The sequence below is a fragment of the Pezoporus wallicus genome, unplaced genomic scaffold (genome assembly GCF_028554395.1).
Source record: "Pezoporus wallicus isolate ANWC-B61680 ecotype Strahan unplaced genomic scaffold, APGP_CSIRO_Pwel_v1 contig_4901, whole genome shotgun sequence".
NCBI lineage: Eukaryota > Metazoa > Chordata > Aves > Psittaciformes > Psittacidae > Pezoporus > Pezoporus wallicus.
Genome location: NW_026640354.1, coordinates 5,111,431 through 5,128,320, shown reverse-complemented (window position 1 = coordinate 5,128,320; position 16,890 = coordinate 5,111,431). Strand labels below are relative to the sequence as shown.

The 16,890-nt window shown below is 36.3% G+C and overlaps 1 protein-coding gene across 1 annotated transcript in view; it reads right to left on the bottom strand.

The window, feature by feature from the left end:
* EYS (eyes shut homolog) overlaps positions 1-16,890 on the bottom strand; it is a gene marked incomplete at its 3' end in the record, with an annotated part of 771,151 nt that overhangs the window by 558,338 nt on the left and 195,923 nt on the right. Inside the window, exons 12-13 of the mRNA XM_057418821.1 lie at positions 4,708-4,821; positions 2,702-2,824 (exon numbers count right to left, since the gene is read on the bottom strand). Of these exons, the coding sequence (XP_057274804.1) occupies positions 2,702-2,824; positions 4,708-4,821 (237 nt within the window). The remainder of the gene's footprint in view (positions 1-2,701; positions 2,825-4,707; positions 4,822-16,890) is intronic.

Genomic DNA, 16,890 nt, shown 5'->3' with positions numbered 1-16,890 from the left:
TGGAATGAACAGATATGTTACTGGCAAACTGTGCATTGCTATAAATCTAGGATAAAGTGTTCTTCCCAAGGAGAACATACTCTGCTCAAGGCTGCCTTGGTGACATCCACACATTAGTTTAAGTACTTCTGGTTCTGTAATGTGGATTCCATCATACCCCAAAGTAATGTAGCTGTATTTTCAAAGGAACAGCTTTTCCTGCATTCCTTAGTTCAAAATGACTGCAATCTACTACAGAAAAGTTGTATGTTTTCTATTTTGATTCTTGCAGCATAGCAGTATATTTTTAAAGCTCCTTCTTTTAAAACTATTGCATTAAAAATGCTTCTATTACATAAACAAATACTTTGTAATCACCTCCGTTATTTTCATGATTGACACAAAGTAGGCAAATATCCTGCAAACCCATGACAGCAAATCCACTTATAAACTAAAAAAGGACAGCATGATCTTCTAAGAAATAGAGCACAGCTCAGTTTTAAAATGCTGAATAATATAAGAATAATAAGAATAGTTGGCACAAATCAAGCAAAATCACAGATGTTTGTGGAAGCTGCAACTATTATCGGTTCCACAGATTCTAAATCTCTGTGTATCATCTTACATTCCTTATGCACCATCTGCCTATTTTTAACCATTGACAATATATGTATGAAGTGCTCCTAAACTGGATGTCAAACCACATTACATCCTTGTCTCTAAATTGAAGAGACATCAATTTGATAGATGGACCACTTGGTGGATAAAGAACTGGCTGGATGGCCGCACACAAAGAGTTGTGGTCAATGGCTCAATGTCCAGCTGAAGACCAGTAACGAGTGGTGTCCCTCAGGGATGGGTGTTGGGACCGGTCTTGTTCAACATCTTTGTCGCTGACATGGACAGGGGGATTGAGTGCACCCTCAGCAAGTTTGCCGATGACACCAAGCTGTGTGGTTCGGTTGATATGCTGGAGGGAAGGAATGCCATCCAGAGGGACCTCGACATGCTTGTGAGGTGGGCTGATGCCAGCCTTATGAAGTTTAACCATGCCAAGTGCAAGGACCTACACCTGGGTTGGAGCAATCCCAGGCACAGTTACAGGCTGGGCAGAGAAGAGATTCAGAGCAGCCCTGTGGAGAACGACTTGGGGGTGCTGGTCGATGAGAAAATGAACATGAGCCGGCTTCAGTGTGCACTCACAGCCCAGAAAGCCAACCGTATCGTGGGCTGCATCAAAAGGAGAGTGACCAGCAGGTTGAAGGAGGTCATCCTGCCCCTTTACTCTGCTCTCGTGAGACCTCACCTGGAGTATTGTATACAGTTCTGGTGTACTCAACATAAGAAGGACATGGAACTGTTGGAACAAGTCTAGAGGAGGGCCTCAAGGATCATCAGGGGACTGGAGCACTTCCTGTATCAAGATAGACTGAGAAAGTTGGGTCTGTTCAGGCTGGAGAAGAGAAGGCTGCATGGAGACCTCATAGCAGCCTTCCAGTGTCTGAAGAGGGCTTATAAGGGTGCTGGGGAGGGACTCTTCATGAGGTACTGTAGTGACAGGACAAGGCTCAGTGGGTTTAAACTTTTAAAGGTAAAGATTAGATTGGATATAAGGGAGAAATTATTTACTGTAAGGATGGTGAGGCACTGGAATGGGTTGCCCAAGGAAGTTGTAAATGCTCTGTCCCTGGCGGTGTTTAAGGCCAGGTTGGACAGAGCCTTGGGTGAGATGGTGTAGTGTGAGGTGTCCCTGATCACATCAGGGGGGTTGTAACTGGATGATCTTAAGGTCCTTTCCAACCCTAACTATTCTATGATTCTATGATGCTGGTGTTATTATCAACTGAAATGCTCTATTTACTTCTAACTTATTTTTTCCTACTTGTCCCTAATTATTCTGCTTGCTTCTTCAATCTTTTATTTCTCCATAATAGATCTCTTTCATTTTTGTCTTTCCACTGATCAACAGATTTTGAGCTCTCAGTACATATTTGTTTGGCTTTTTATTACAACACCCACTAACTGTGTATGATTACTGTGACTGCCACTGCTTGTCTTCCTGTTACAGTTGATGACTAATGCTGCTCCATTTGCCCCTATGAAATCAGCAGCTGAAAATCAGTTGCTCCAGCCTCTGAAATCACAGCATGTTTGTTGTTAATATGGCATACTTTTGGAGACAGTGTTATTGATTTCCCAGTGATCCTGTTAGGTGCTTCTGGCAGAAAGTAAGGCCATGAATACTGCTCCCAGTGCAAGAGTTACTTTCGTAAACCTGGTAGACACAAATAAAAGTTCAGTTTACAACCTATTTATCATAAGGATTTGATGGCTTCTTTCTGAAGAGTACAAAGCATTCCTTCGCTAAAACTGTATTTGCATTTCTGTCTCAATTGAGTATGTCTCTGATATGATCATCTGAAGATAAACAGCACCTGCTGTAGCTGTCATTGCTCACCTATATAGACTAGGTCTCTTTGAACACTTTTTTTTCCTAGGCAAAGTATAATTTTGCTTTCCATCAATTAATCAAACAGCATGCACACTGCTTTCATTTTTTATCATATTACTAGGGAGATTAAAGCAGATTAGCAATAGCACAGAGCATCTTTAATGCTAAAATGCTGAACAAAATGCAATTAAAAAGTTTCTTTTAATTTCAGAAAAAAAAATTAAAAAGTTTAACTATTTAATGTCTTTCCAGAGTTAAAAGAAATCTTACCAGTGAACCCTGGAGGACAAATGCAGCTGTAGTCTGCAACCAGGTCTAAACAAGTTGAATTGCTTTTACAAAAACCGTAAGTGCACTCATCAAAGTTGATTTCACAGTTCAAACCTTCAAACCCTTTTAAAAAAAAAACAAAACAGAGAGCTATTTATTATTCAGCTATATCTGTGCTTCTTTTTAAAGCATGCTTTTGGGTCCCTTTTTCTAAAGAAACTAAAAAAAAAAACAATTATTTTCAATTTACTTGTGTAATAACATTGTCTTGAAGTCTTACTGAAAGATCTTCCTAGAAGATTTTTCTGCTCTGTCATTAACAGGAAAATACATTTACCATCAAATATACTTTAAAAGGAGCTAGTAACTGGAAGAACAAGCTTAGTATTCAGTATTTTCATTAATTTAGTTGAATTATTTGTTTAGCAGAATCTATGTATCTTCTGCCATTTTGAAAGCATTGCAGAAGAAGATAAATGATGCTGGAATTTAGACAGCTGATTATAGTTTTAAAAATCAACTCTCAAATAATTACTTCTCTACTTTTTCCCTATTTGTTTCTTGTGTCATAGTGACTTTTACTAAACTCAGAAGCCCAACAGTATTTTTTTGTACTTGAAATTGCTGTAGAATCTGCACTCCAATAGCTGACATTTTATGCTCTTCTAAATGCATTCTAATTCATGGTCATGGTAAAAAATGACTATCATTAGTGTTGTCACAGGCCATGGCTGCAGGAAGACCATGACTAATGCTAAGCTATCAGCACCCTCAGTGCAAGGCATATTCCCGTAATTTCTCAAACTGACCATGGAACCAATTTCCACTGATCCCTAAATCATAAAACTTTAGAATTACCCTCAGTTCATTAGTAATGTATACAGTAACAGCTCTTATTTGCATTTAGAGTTTAATCAGACCCATGTCTCACAGGTAACAAGTACACCACAAAATTATCAATGTGGATGCCAAGATTTATTTTTCCATAAGCTGGTCAGGCAGACCAGCGGAATGAAATTTCTCCAGCTTAATTTTCAACTGTCTTCAGTATCTGTTTTGGCTTCCAATTTAAGCTAACGATGGAATGTGTACTTATGAGAATTATTTGTAGCAATTTCATCTTTTGTGAAGTTTCTGAACTCATCACCACTAGAATACTTGAATATACACCCCCCTGAAATATTATAAGCTTTAAAATCAACTCAGCATCAGTCTATCATTACAAAATAGTAAAAAAACCTCAAACAAGTATAAGAAAGTTTAAAACAAAGTACCAGGTTATAAATCACTTGACTTTATTTTTAACTAAAAATCCAATTAAAAAAAATAAACCCAACATAAAAATATTCAGAAGAAATCTATTTGTGAAAGTATTTCAGGAAGACCTGTAAGTTTAAATGTTTTAAAGCATTTTAGTTTTCCCTTTAACTACTTCTTTCTTGAAAATATTCATTTGTTCATCCATGTCTGGTAACACTGAGCAGTTTATGCATTCTTAAACAAACAGACCCAGTGCTGAAAACCTTTTTTTTTTTTTGTCTCTGAAAGTTTTAACAGATTTCTGCAATGAAGATATATTACAGTCATTATTATGGTCATTGTAATTTTGTAATTTACTTACTGTGCTCAGTCATAAAGCTGTAATTTAGTACATCAGGATAAAACAGATTCTTTGTAAATTCATTGATTACATTTTCTGTGGATTTCACATACTGCTCATTTGTGCTTTCTCCACTCCTTCAGACTGTGCTAAAATCATGAGGTTCTGTCCAAAAAACAGCAGCAGTTACAAGTGTACCTCCCTCCATTCTTAATGAGAATGCTTGTTTTATTGGGTGCCTTGGTGGACAAAGATGCAAATGAGACTTCAGAAAAGAGTGAATAACTTCCACACAAAGGAAATTTTAACAATGGCTTTGAAGACTGTCAAGCACATGTTTTGCAGACTTCAGGCAATTTTTAGAATTGTCAAAGATAATAAAAGTAAATTATTTTGAACAACTTACCTTCAGGGCAAAAACACTCATAGCTGTTGACATCATTCTGACAGACAGCACCATTCAAGCAGGGAGCTGAATTGCACTCATTCACTTCTATTTCACAGTACTGGCCTGAAAAACCTGGAAAGGAAGCAAGATTATCTTTGATTGCCTTCATCTTTATGTGTTCTATTAACACGGAACTTTTTTTCCAAACGTTGTTCTGTAATTAAAATCAGGAGGTGTTGCAATCTATATTCATAAAATTTATTTATAAAATGCACAGCTTCTGCAGTTTATTTACAAAGAATTAGATTTCGCTTATTTCTGATTCCATATCACAAAGACATGCGTTTGTTACTGGAATAGAGCAATAAATTAAGCAGGAAGTACTTCCAGAACACATTCATAGTGATATGAAAATTTACAGATTTTCAAGTGGTTTGCTTGTATTACAGTCACTTTAATAATCTTATAACCCCTTTCTTGAATTTTGCAGTGTCAGGATAAGACAGAGCAGATCGATTATTTCTCATCCATTGTCTAGGGATTTCTAACGTGGAGAGGAGCAGTAAAAAATACAGAGAACAAATACACTGAGGAATAACAAACACATGCCATACAAGTCAGGTCTTCAGCACATGTAAAGTGTACAGCTTAATTACAGTAGATGAGGATATGTTGCTAAAGAAGGGAAGCAGACACTTCTAAAACAAAAACCCAAAAGACTAGTGAAACTTACAGAAGGAACAGATAAGTCGGTTGTCTTGTTTCTTTCAGGTACTCTGACTTGCTGTGTGGTCAGTGCAGTTGCCCAGGTGCTGGCAGTGGGGTCTGCAGGCCTCCTCTGTGAGGAGGTGCTGGGGCTGCCCTGTGCTGACACCGTCAGCTCCAGATGGATCTAGCCCACCCACTGCAGGGCACATCTGAGCCCCCAGTGGAGGGGGAAGTGCCTCTGGAAAAGGTTTTTAGTAAAGGGCAAAAGCTGCACAGGTGGAGTGAGGAGTGAGGAGGAGGAAAGAGTGAGAAACAATCCTGTGAGCACCAAGGTCAGAGAAGGAGGGGAGAGGAGGTGTTCCAGGTGCTTGTGGAGGACCCCATACTGGAGCAGGTGGATATGCCCTGAAGGAACTGTGTCCACAGAGAGCCCACACAGGAGAAGTGGAGAAGTGTGAGGATGAAGGAGCAGCAGAGAGCTGTTATGTGCTGACTACAGCCTCCACTCCGTGTCCCCTTGTGCTGATCGTGGCAGGAAGGAGTTAGAGGAGTAGAGAATGAAGGAGTCCATTAAGCCTTGGGGGGAAAAGAAATCCAGAGATGGGGATGGTGTTGTTTTGATTTCTCTTTGTTTCTCACTATGCAAACCTACATTAATTGGCACTAAATTAAGCCAGTTTTCCCCAGTCTAGGTCTGTTTTACCCATGACTATCTGGTAAGTGATCTCCCTCTCTTTATCTTGACGTATAAGGCTTTCATTTTTTATTCTTCCCCCATGCTGGTAAGAAGGCAGAGTGAGAGGGGGCTCTGGCAGCCAGCCAAGGTCAGCCCAATACACATCTATGGCTTTGTTCTATGTTCTATGGTCCAAATATCCCCACTCCTCTTTATGCTATCATTAACATGTTCAGTTTGGTTGGAAGAAAAAAATAAATCATAGAATCACAGAATAGTTTGGGTTGGAAAGGACCTTAAGATCATCTAGTTCCAACTCCCCTGACATGGGCAGGGACACCTCACACTAAACCATGTCACACCGGACTCCATCCAACACTGCCAGGGATGGAGCATTTATCACTTCTTTGGGCAACCCATTCCAGTGCCTCACCACCCACACAGTAAATAACTTCTCCCTTATATCTAATCTAAACTTCACCTATTAAAGTTTAAACCCACTGAGCCTTATCCTGTCACTACAGTACCTCATGAAGAGTCCCTCCCCAACACCCTTATAAGCCCTCTTCAGACACTGGAAGGCTGCTATGAGGTCTCCACACAGCCTTCTCTTCTCCAGGCTGAGCAGCCCCAACTTTCTCAGTCTATCTTGATACGGGAGGTGCTCCAGTCCCCTGATGATCCTTGAGGCCCTCCTCTAGACTTGTTCCAACAGTTCCATGTCCTTCTTATGTTGAGTACACCAGAACTGTATACAATACTCCAGGTGAGGTCTCACGAGAGCAGAGTAAAGGGGCAGGATGACCTCCTTCAACCTGCTGGTCACTCTCCTTTTGATGCAGCCCACGATACGGTTGGCTTTCTGGGCTGTGAGTGCACACTGAAGCCGGCTCATGTTCATTTTCTCATCGACCAGCACCCCCAAGTCGTTCTCCACAGGGCTGCTCTGAATCTTTTCTCTGCCCAGCCTGTAGCTGTGCCTGGTATCTTTATTGTTACTAAATAAATAAAATCCATATATAAAATGAAAGTGCATCTGTTGAATGTTTTCCATCTGTTCAGTTTCTTTTCACATACCTTTGTGTAATTATTCAAATGGAGAAAAAGCTTTTTTTTTTTTAGATGAGGTTCCCAGGACTTTAATTCTAAAGGATGTATAGTGAAAGCACACCACAGTGTTAAACAGATGTTTACTGATGTAAAGAAAAAAAATCCTGATGTTTCCTTAAAAAAATATTTTTAAAACTAATAAATAGAAATAAGTCAATTTAAAAAAGCATGTTAGAAAAGACATATGATTTTACATCTTTCCTTCCTATTTTCATGTCATCTTTAAAGTCTCTCAACCTTATCTCAATTAGAAAACACATTCAAAAGCCTTCAGAATCATAATAGAATATCTATCCATGATGAATTTGTGAATACCAGAAAAAATAATTTGCATAGAATTCCTATGTGTATCAGCAAAATAACAACAAATGCAGATAAATAATGGAGTGTCCCAGCACAATCAATGTGTGAGTTGTTTTCACTCTTTCTAGCAGATATTTTTTGCCTGAATTTTAATATATGGCTGGGTTTCTGACATAAGATACAGAGCACTAACTGCACAGAATACAACAGAAGTCAGACATTAGACATGCTTTCAAAGAATCTCCTTTTCAGTTTCATCTTAAACTGAACTTTTTTACAAGGCACCACACAATCATACATTTGGATTATTCTAGGTTATTTGGTATCATACATTTCTCATGATTACACCAAAATAGCAAGGAAAATTTAAATAGTTTGTGGTAGTTAAAATATTGATGGTAGAGGGTATAAATCATGCAGATTTATGAGTTAAACTGTAATGCTTGTGTTCATTTCACAGATGTTGTAATTTACCATGAATACTAGCCATTCTGTTGCATTTGGAAATATGAGTAGTCCTTACTTTATCAGAGGATACATTACTAAACAATAATGATCAAATATCATCTAGGGAATGGATTTTTGGTTAAGAACATGTTTTTTTTTTCTCCAAGGCTTTCTTCCAGAAGTGAAATATTGTTTCTATTTGCAGATGCAATAAAAGACTGTTCAGCTAGCATTGTTAAATTAAAGCCAGGGAACTCCATGCCATCCCTCCCAGGTTATAGTTTGTCATTCTGTTGCATTGTGGAACTGGCCTCAATAACCTAGGATGTCCCCACTTGCCCTAATTTCCAATGAGCTTTATCATCCCACCATTTAATTTTTAGAAGCGTGGAAGTATTTACGATTGCATAGTTGGTAATTTTGAAGCGTTGGTTTTTGCATAATCCATATTGCCCTACTTTTTTTTTTTTTTTATGTCATTTATCCTAACAACTTTATATTGTTCCAGAAATGTATCTTTGAACATCACAAACTTAAATTTGTTTAATCCACTAAAATTGAGAATTATATGTGATGTGTTTTCTAATATAACTTCTGACACGATTGCCATTTTAACACTTAGCCAGTATCATAGGTCCTTATAAATAAAATTAAAATAACAAAAAAAAGGCAAAACAACCAAGTATCCCAGTCTCTTTGTTGTCACAAGTGATTTCATATATAAGCATTAATGTTATGAAGACTGTCTTCAGCCCCCTTCTATTAGCTGGAAAGAACACAGCAGTCAGCAAGTGAGCAATGCATCCAGTTTCTACACAACTGAAGATCACTTAGGAAAGTTTCTCAGATCACTTAGAATTACAGGCCATGAATGGGTCATTACATGAACAGTAACAAGTCTGTTTTCTTTCCTGAAGATTCAACTTCTATATATTTCATCTAGGATACTTTGGCAAAAGATCTATAGCCTACACCAAACAGTCTGACTACATTTCTGAGATAGCGTTGAACTTAATAGACCTGATATGGATGGCACAGAGCATAGCTATAGCAGCTCACACTTCTTAATAGGATAGCTGCTTATATGAAGTGTCTAAGCAAGCTATAGATCACAGGCTGAGCTCCATGCTGTGACAACACAGTTTGCTATCTACCTGGGTTAAAGATACCATGATCTCACAGGCACACATTATCACGTTTAGTTCCAAGTCTAGTCCTACTCAACCTAACTTTCTTCCACTTGGAATTCAGAACAGGCAAATTGTCTATTCTTATATGTTCCACCTGATAATCTCATGTTCAAAGTGGAAAAACAATGAAGAATGGGATTAAATGCTGTTGAAAAAGTATTTCCAGAGTCTTACAAATTAGTAAATTTAACAGCAATCCCTCTAATAGAACTGTTTCACAGCATATCCAAAAAGCAGAACTGTGTATATATTAATTATCGGAACAGTATTTTCAGACCAGCTCTATGGTGAGAATATAAATAAAAACCCACATGATACAAAGTAGTAGAAAATAGCAGTTTTATCTGTGCAATGATGGGAATATGCACAAGTACACTGTCTGCATATTTAATATGCAGTTCTGTATAGGAAAAATTTTGCCGCCAAAAAAAAGCCAACCCAAAACCTTAAACAAAACATAGAACTGTAAAATTAGATTCTATTCACAAATTACTAGATGGGTGCTGTGGTTTCAAGCTTCCAGTGGAAAACATAACAAAATGAATTAGGTTTAAAATCTGTTTCTCATAACCTATCATCTAACTTCCTAATGAATAAAGGCATGTAAAACAGTTCAGATTTTAAACACAAACAATCATTTACCAATGTATTATGAGATTAGACATTATGAAAATGAAAAGCCGAGAGGCAAAATTAATTACTATAAATCCTCTATTGTGAATTCTAGCAGACTACATACATGAATTTTCACAAGTTTAGTCCTTCTTTAGTTAAGACAGAGTTATTTCTTTGATGAATTATAAACTGGGCACTTTGAAGATCATATCAGATTCCCAGGGATGTTATTAGGTGTTTCACAGGGCTCATCAAAGTTTCAAATTTAGAAGTCCAGAAGAGTGAGTTTGGAAGCACACACAGTGCCAGTTGTGACATGCTAAAATTAAGTATTTTAAGTTTTGCTACATCAAGTTGGTAATGCAAAAGTGCAAAACTCTCAGACCAGAGCCTTTTTCAAGGCAAAAATGTTTCTTTCTTAAGCAGCAAGTATGGATTTTCAAGGTTTTGCTATTTGTATCTGATTGCTCTGCAGGTCCACACAGATTCAGGAGTTCTGATAAGATAACTCTGCCAACTTCAGATAGTAGAATAAATGTTCAAGAAGTTAGACTGTTAAAGACAAATGGGAACCTTTATTCACTCCTTTAATAGATATACAACTTTCTCAGAAACCATTTCAAAAATCTTTTTTTTTTCAGGGGAATGGTAGAGAACAGATTTCCAATACCTGATTACTCAAGTCTTTCCTGGTTTATTATATTATTTGACAGGTGGAATAAAGCACTATTTCTTTAGCAAGATTATGCTTATTATCTTTTCCATTTTCTATGAAGTTTGGAATAAACTTTAGCCATTTTCCATATGGCATGCTTCAAATGCAGACAAATGAAACTTATGAAACATTCCTTTTAACTTTACTTTTATGAATTATTAGATAACAATTGTTATTGTCACAACTTCTTGCTGCTTTTCATTTCTGCTGGGGTAATGATAAGAATTTCCTGATGTCACAGAGCAAAAGAGGAGGGATGAGAAACAAAGCTGTAATGATACAGAGATATTTAGCACGGTGAAAGATAAATTCTTCAGTATGTTAGCTGCTGTTGTTAACCACTGAAATGTCAAGTTACCATCATTTTATTTCTTATAATAAAGAACCTTCATGATTATACCTCTTTGAACAATTCTGTATGGAAAAGATGAGAGAACATAGTGTTCTGATAATTTCTCATCTTCCACAGTAATAGTAGTCATCTTTTATTGTGTGTCCAACAGAGGGAGGGTCACACAACTAAGAGAAAAAGAAATAGATATATCAACTTATTAGCAGTGCTCAATAATGGAAGAAAAAAAGAAAAGATATTGAAGATCTCACAACAATTTTTTTGCAACATGGCATTGCAGATCAGGAAAAGAAAAAAAAAGATAGTTTTTTCGGACATAACAAGAGATCCAAACAAATCACAGGGGAAAAAAACTCTCCTTTTCTGAGAAGCCCTTGCTTGGAAAGAAATCCTATTAAACTGTGATTGACAATTTTCTTCTCTACAAAGGTATTATGTACTATCACTTCCATATATCTCAGAAGAAGATGCAGAGCTCAATTTATCTCGAAAGGTTAGGCAACTGAGATCTCATCAGATTTCTTTAGATGAAGACTGAATAGAAGACCATCTGCTTCCCTCAGAATGGAGAAAATGCCAAAGACAAAGAAAAAATACAAGTCAGAAAAACAAAGTAAGAAAGATTTTTCTTAGAAATGCAGTCTGAAGATGGACATCTCTGGAATATCATTCCAGTATAAACAGACAGAGGCCTGGAATTATGTTGGATATTGGGTGGATATTGGCAAAATTTATGACAAGCAAAGTTGCTATGCTCAGTTGTATTTTCAGAGTGACAGGAGATTTCTAAAACTGAAATATTGTAAAGAGTTAAAAGAATTCCCTAAAGGAAGGTAGAATATATTCATTAACTTACATTTATATTGTTCAAAGTTATGACCAGGATGACTTCATTCTAATTGTAACACCAAATATACTTAAGAAATAATTAAAAAAAAATGAAATCTGCAATTAGGAGGCATGGTAATTGAATTCAGTTGAAGGCCAGTTGCCGGCCAGTTGCCCAGCTAAGCTGCTCTGTCACTCCCTTCCTCAACTGAAAAGGGGAGAGTAAATCTAACAAAAAGATCATGGATTGAGACAAGAACAGGGAGAGACAATCACCAATTACGGTCATGGGGAAAACAGATGTGACATGGGGAAATTAGTTTAATATATATTACCAATCAAATCAGAGTAGGATAATAAGAAATAAACCCCAAATCTTAAAAACACCTTACTCACACCCTTCCCTTCTTCCCAGGTTTAACTTTACACACATTATCATGGATTGCAAGTAGCACAGGGGCAAACACAGTGCTGCAGACAGCAGAGACTTTTTTAAAGGTTTTCATTACATGGTTCACTTCAGCTGTTGCAGTTGTTCAGAACTGCCTTTGGTATATTCCACACCTAAGGACTAGGAGGGAAGAAATTAAAGTTGTAAGTCAAATCTGTATTTAATTTCAGTCTAAAATTATTCGTGTGTGAATTATCCACTTTGAAAGATGTGAAAGGAAAACATACTGATAGATTTCTATTTCTTTGTCCCTTGTCACATTCTTAAGAGAATTTGTTCTGCATACAGAAAACAATTCAAATGTAATTTGAATTTATCTGATTTGTTTCTGCTGAAGTAATTTCATTTTCAAGATCATATTATATGCTTTGACTATGTTTGTTTCTTTCTGATCAAAATGCCATCAAGTGACACCTCTTTCGCAAACATCAATTAGCTATATTAATGTGCTGGAAGAACATGAGAAAGTGTAAACTCCATTTGCATTATGTTTTAATCAAGAATGAGTTAAGAGGGGTGTTTTTAACTACATTATAATCCATGTATTCATGCTTAATTACCTACTTTTAATATAATAAAACTAAGTTAGACAAGAAAATAGAAGAAACTAGTCAACTAAAGTATAAATATATTTGCATACTTGAAATTGTACCAGCTTGATATGATTTTAACTGGGATACCATGCAAATTTCACCAGTTCCAAATACATGAAAATATGAGAAGTCATTGATATGAATGTTAACACAGAACATAAAATTATTGCCAGTGGGATAGTACATGAAATGGTGTGAGAGGGGAAATAGTATATTCATATTTAATGAGTTTATGGGAATTCCTTTATGGGAAATCTCTTTCATTTAAACTTCAAAGATGGGAATGAGATCTCTGTTTCCACTGGTACTAGTCATAGTTTTTTCAGCTGATGGAAAGGTAAAAATACATCTTTAAAAGTCAAGAAAAAGAACAAGATTCACTGGGAAGCAATTCTGTGAAAGCAATGTTGCTTACAAGGTTCTTTCATATATATGAAGCTGTTTAAAAATAGCCATTTTATATAGATCTGTGAAGATATATATGCAGTGAGCTGACTTATAATCGTGTTCCATACATCAAAGTCTCAGCATTATTTTGTTTTTCAGTGATTAATGTTAAGGAATAAATCATGAAAGAAGAAATATTTTAAATGTGTCACAAATAATCCAAGAAACTGTGGGTCAAATCTAAAAAGTGCAGTTATTTCTATAGAAAATATGGAATGAAAATATGTCTCTAATATTTGATACTTGAGAATTATGATTCCACAAAAATAAAAAAAAAAATCTGAATAATTCCTTCTCTTTCTTAGCAGAAAGCTCACAACCACAGAAAAAGTAACCTGCATCATGAATATGACAGAGAAATAAGAGATGTTTTCTGAGCCTCATAGGCATGCTGCGTTATTAACGAAAACCCCCTGGATGTTTAAATCTATTAAATCACATCATTAAACACTAAAGGCAAGAAATCTTTGGTATTACGTTTGATTTTTGATATTGTATCTATTTGTAAAAAGGAAACAATACATGTCTATTTTTTTGTATGACTCTCTTTCTACAAAACTACAGTCTTTCTACAGTCATACAAATGTGGTATAGAATCAACTTCACAGCAGCTTGAATTCAGACACTTTATAGCAAACTAACTGCTTTACAAAGTGGTAAGACTCCTAGACATTTTCCAAGGACAAAATCATAAAACTGAAAAACATTTTATGTTAGAGTCTTTAAAGTTTTAACTTAAAATTTCAAGCTAAGCCTGATACTGAAGTAGGTTACATGAGGATCTCTTGCACTGAAAAGTAAGGTGCGTTTGGAAACTGAACTGTCTACACCTCCAGGAATGAAGTGAAATCTACTTGTTGAGATCAGATTTTTTTATGTCTTGATTCCTGCTCTTTATGATTTCTTCAGAGAGCTCCATACCAACTTCAGTGGTGCAGCTATTTGACAAAAGAAGCAAGATTCAGTTGTCTAGATGTAGCTTCTTTCTGCTGTTTGAGATGTTCAGGGGTATTAAAGACATCTGCAAAAGATAAATGTCTTGGGGACCAAAACATCAGTAGATGTCTATATTTAAGCAATTGAATCCCCCGTTTGGAGCACCTGTGCAGATGTAAATATGACAGTACTGTGCACACTGTAAGCAAGGAGAAATCATGCAACTTCAGATTATACTGTATTTGCATGGAGAGGAAGACAGAGGATACCAGAAATCTCACTGGCAACATTAATTCTGTCTTTTTCAGATTTTGAAACCTTAATCATTCATTTAATACAGTTTGTGGGTATATGCATAATAGGCTTAATCAAATATTAATAAGGAAAGAATAAAGTCCCCAGTCATGCAGGGAATACAATATGGGCAAACTATTTTGTTTCTACAAAATTCCACTGACCTTCATAGGATGAGTTACTCCAGCTGAGACTGTCTCCAACAAATATACTTTCTGGTTACAGTACTAACCTAAAACTGAATAGAATATTGGAGATTAATCTAGAATTTTTAAGGGGTAGAACTTCATCTTAAAGATGTTTCAGTTTTCTAAATCTGCATCCAAATTATTTGCTTTACATCTTTGGCTGTTCAGGGTTAAACCATTACTAACTCCATGCAGTTAGATTGTGAAAGGAGACATCCATAACTTAGCTATCTTGTCTTTGCAAACCACCCTGCATCTTATAGGATTTCATATATTTAGGCGATTGGAAGGCTAAGCCTAAAATATCAAAATATCACAAAACTTCAGAACAAGGAGAGAATACACACATTAGAATTGTCTAATACAAGGATTAGAATCATTTGTACAGGAGATAAAGCTTTCTTGATAAACTTAAAAGGTTTAAGAACAAACATAGCAGAGTACATATATGAAAAAAAGAAAAATCCTTATATGATTCCCTGCAGAGAAAAATAAAGACAGACTTGCATGTCAGAGATGCTACTCACTCAAACCATAACTTGGGCTTAAATGGAAAACCATGCCCCCTGACAGAATGATTGTATAAAAACTGTGCAAGCTTAGGCTTCCTGATTTTTAATTTATGCTAAAGGAGGAGAACTTCCAGGCCTTTCTTTCAACCTATTCTAACTTTCAAATGTCCCATGATATTTTTGTTTAAAGATGAAAAGCATCAGAGTGATTTATTTCATTCCTGTAAAGTACAGCCTTTATTTTTTTTACACTTTTTATTCTTTTAACATTAATATCTGTTTATTTGAAAGGATGTCATCACTGCAGACAAATTTATAAAGCCACATCAAAGCTAAAGATGCATGAACACCCAAGTATCTCCCACAGATAAAGATATACAGATGCCAGAGCAGAGAGGTCAGTTCCAAGGAAGATGCTGAACATACCCGTTACCACAGTCAGCACAGGGAAAACTATTATTTCATTTCTATCTCTCGGCCTGAGAAACTTCTTCCTGCATTTGTGATTTTCATGACTTACAGCTTGAGTTAAAAGAATAACAGGATTTATTGATCAAATAAAAGAAATAACTTATGATGTGCACACAGGTGCAAGAACATGCAACACATCTATGTAGGCAGTATTTTCCCTGCTGTAAATGTATTAAAGGCACTATATATACAAAGATTCGGAGAACTGTTTTTGCTTGGAATTGTTGTGTTTGGGTTTCTGCTTTCCTTTCTTATTGTGTCTGTTATGGCAGGTTTGGTTTTTTTTTGCAACAATGTCTTATTCTATTTTATTTTTCTAACAGATTTTAAACTGAAATAAAATAAAAAAAATATTCTTGACTAATTCACTGTAAAAGAAATAGGATCGATAAATGACATTACAAATAATAATTGTACATTTGGACTTTAATAACCAAACGGGAACTTCTGTCTTCAACAGACTAAAATTCTCATGAATCTAACTGGGATATACTCATTCCCCAGCAGATGTACAACATGGGTGCCATATATCCCAGATAACTATCTCAGGGGATATGAAGCATTGTTAATCTCTTTTAAATAATTCGAAAGAATATTAATAATTCCACGACTCCTTAGAGTCATAACTCTGTTTAAATTAGTTGTTCTTAGAAGCAAAGTGTTCAGGACACAATTTTAACCTGTGAAGAGCTCAAACATAAGTTTAAAAATAGTCTGGAGACTAACCTTAAATCAAAGTAACAAATAGTTCAGAGTATGTAGCATTTGAACTAAGATTTGAATGTTAATTTTTGACTCTTGCTGGTAAAGCCTGCACAAATCCTATCATATAAACCAGTGAGGTTCCCCAATTTCCCATAATTTATAGAGGCAAAGATGCTGAATATGACTCCCAGTTTGGTTCAATTGACATCCTTGGTACTTGGTAACCATTCATCACAAATAGAAATCCTTAATGTAACTGCTGAAGGAAAAAACAAAACAAAAAAAAAACCACCAAAACCAAGCTTAAATTGTAAATGCAGCATATAAATGTGGATATAGTGAAATATCAAGTAGAAGCCTGCAACTTGTTAGTCATTGTGTGGCCTTATGTCCTGGGTTCAGCAGTAGCAGTCCTTCTCCTTCTTAGTAGGTGGTGCAGTGCTGTGGTTTTGTCTTTCAGCCTGGGAACAACACTGATAACACAGATGTTTTTAGTCGCTGCTCAGTAGTTCACTCTGACCAAGGACTTTCTGAGTCTCATGCTCTGCCAGGGAGGAGGGGAAGCTGGGAAGAAGCAGAGACAGGAACCCTGACTCAAACTAACCAAAGAGGTATTCCATACTACAGCACATCATGCCCACTGTATAAACTGGGGACAGT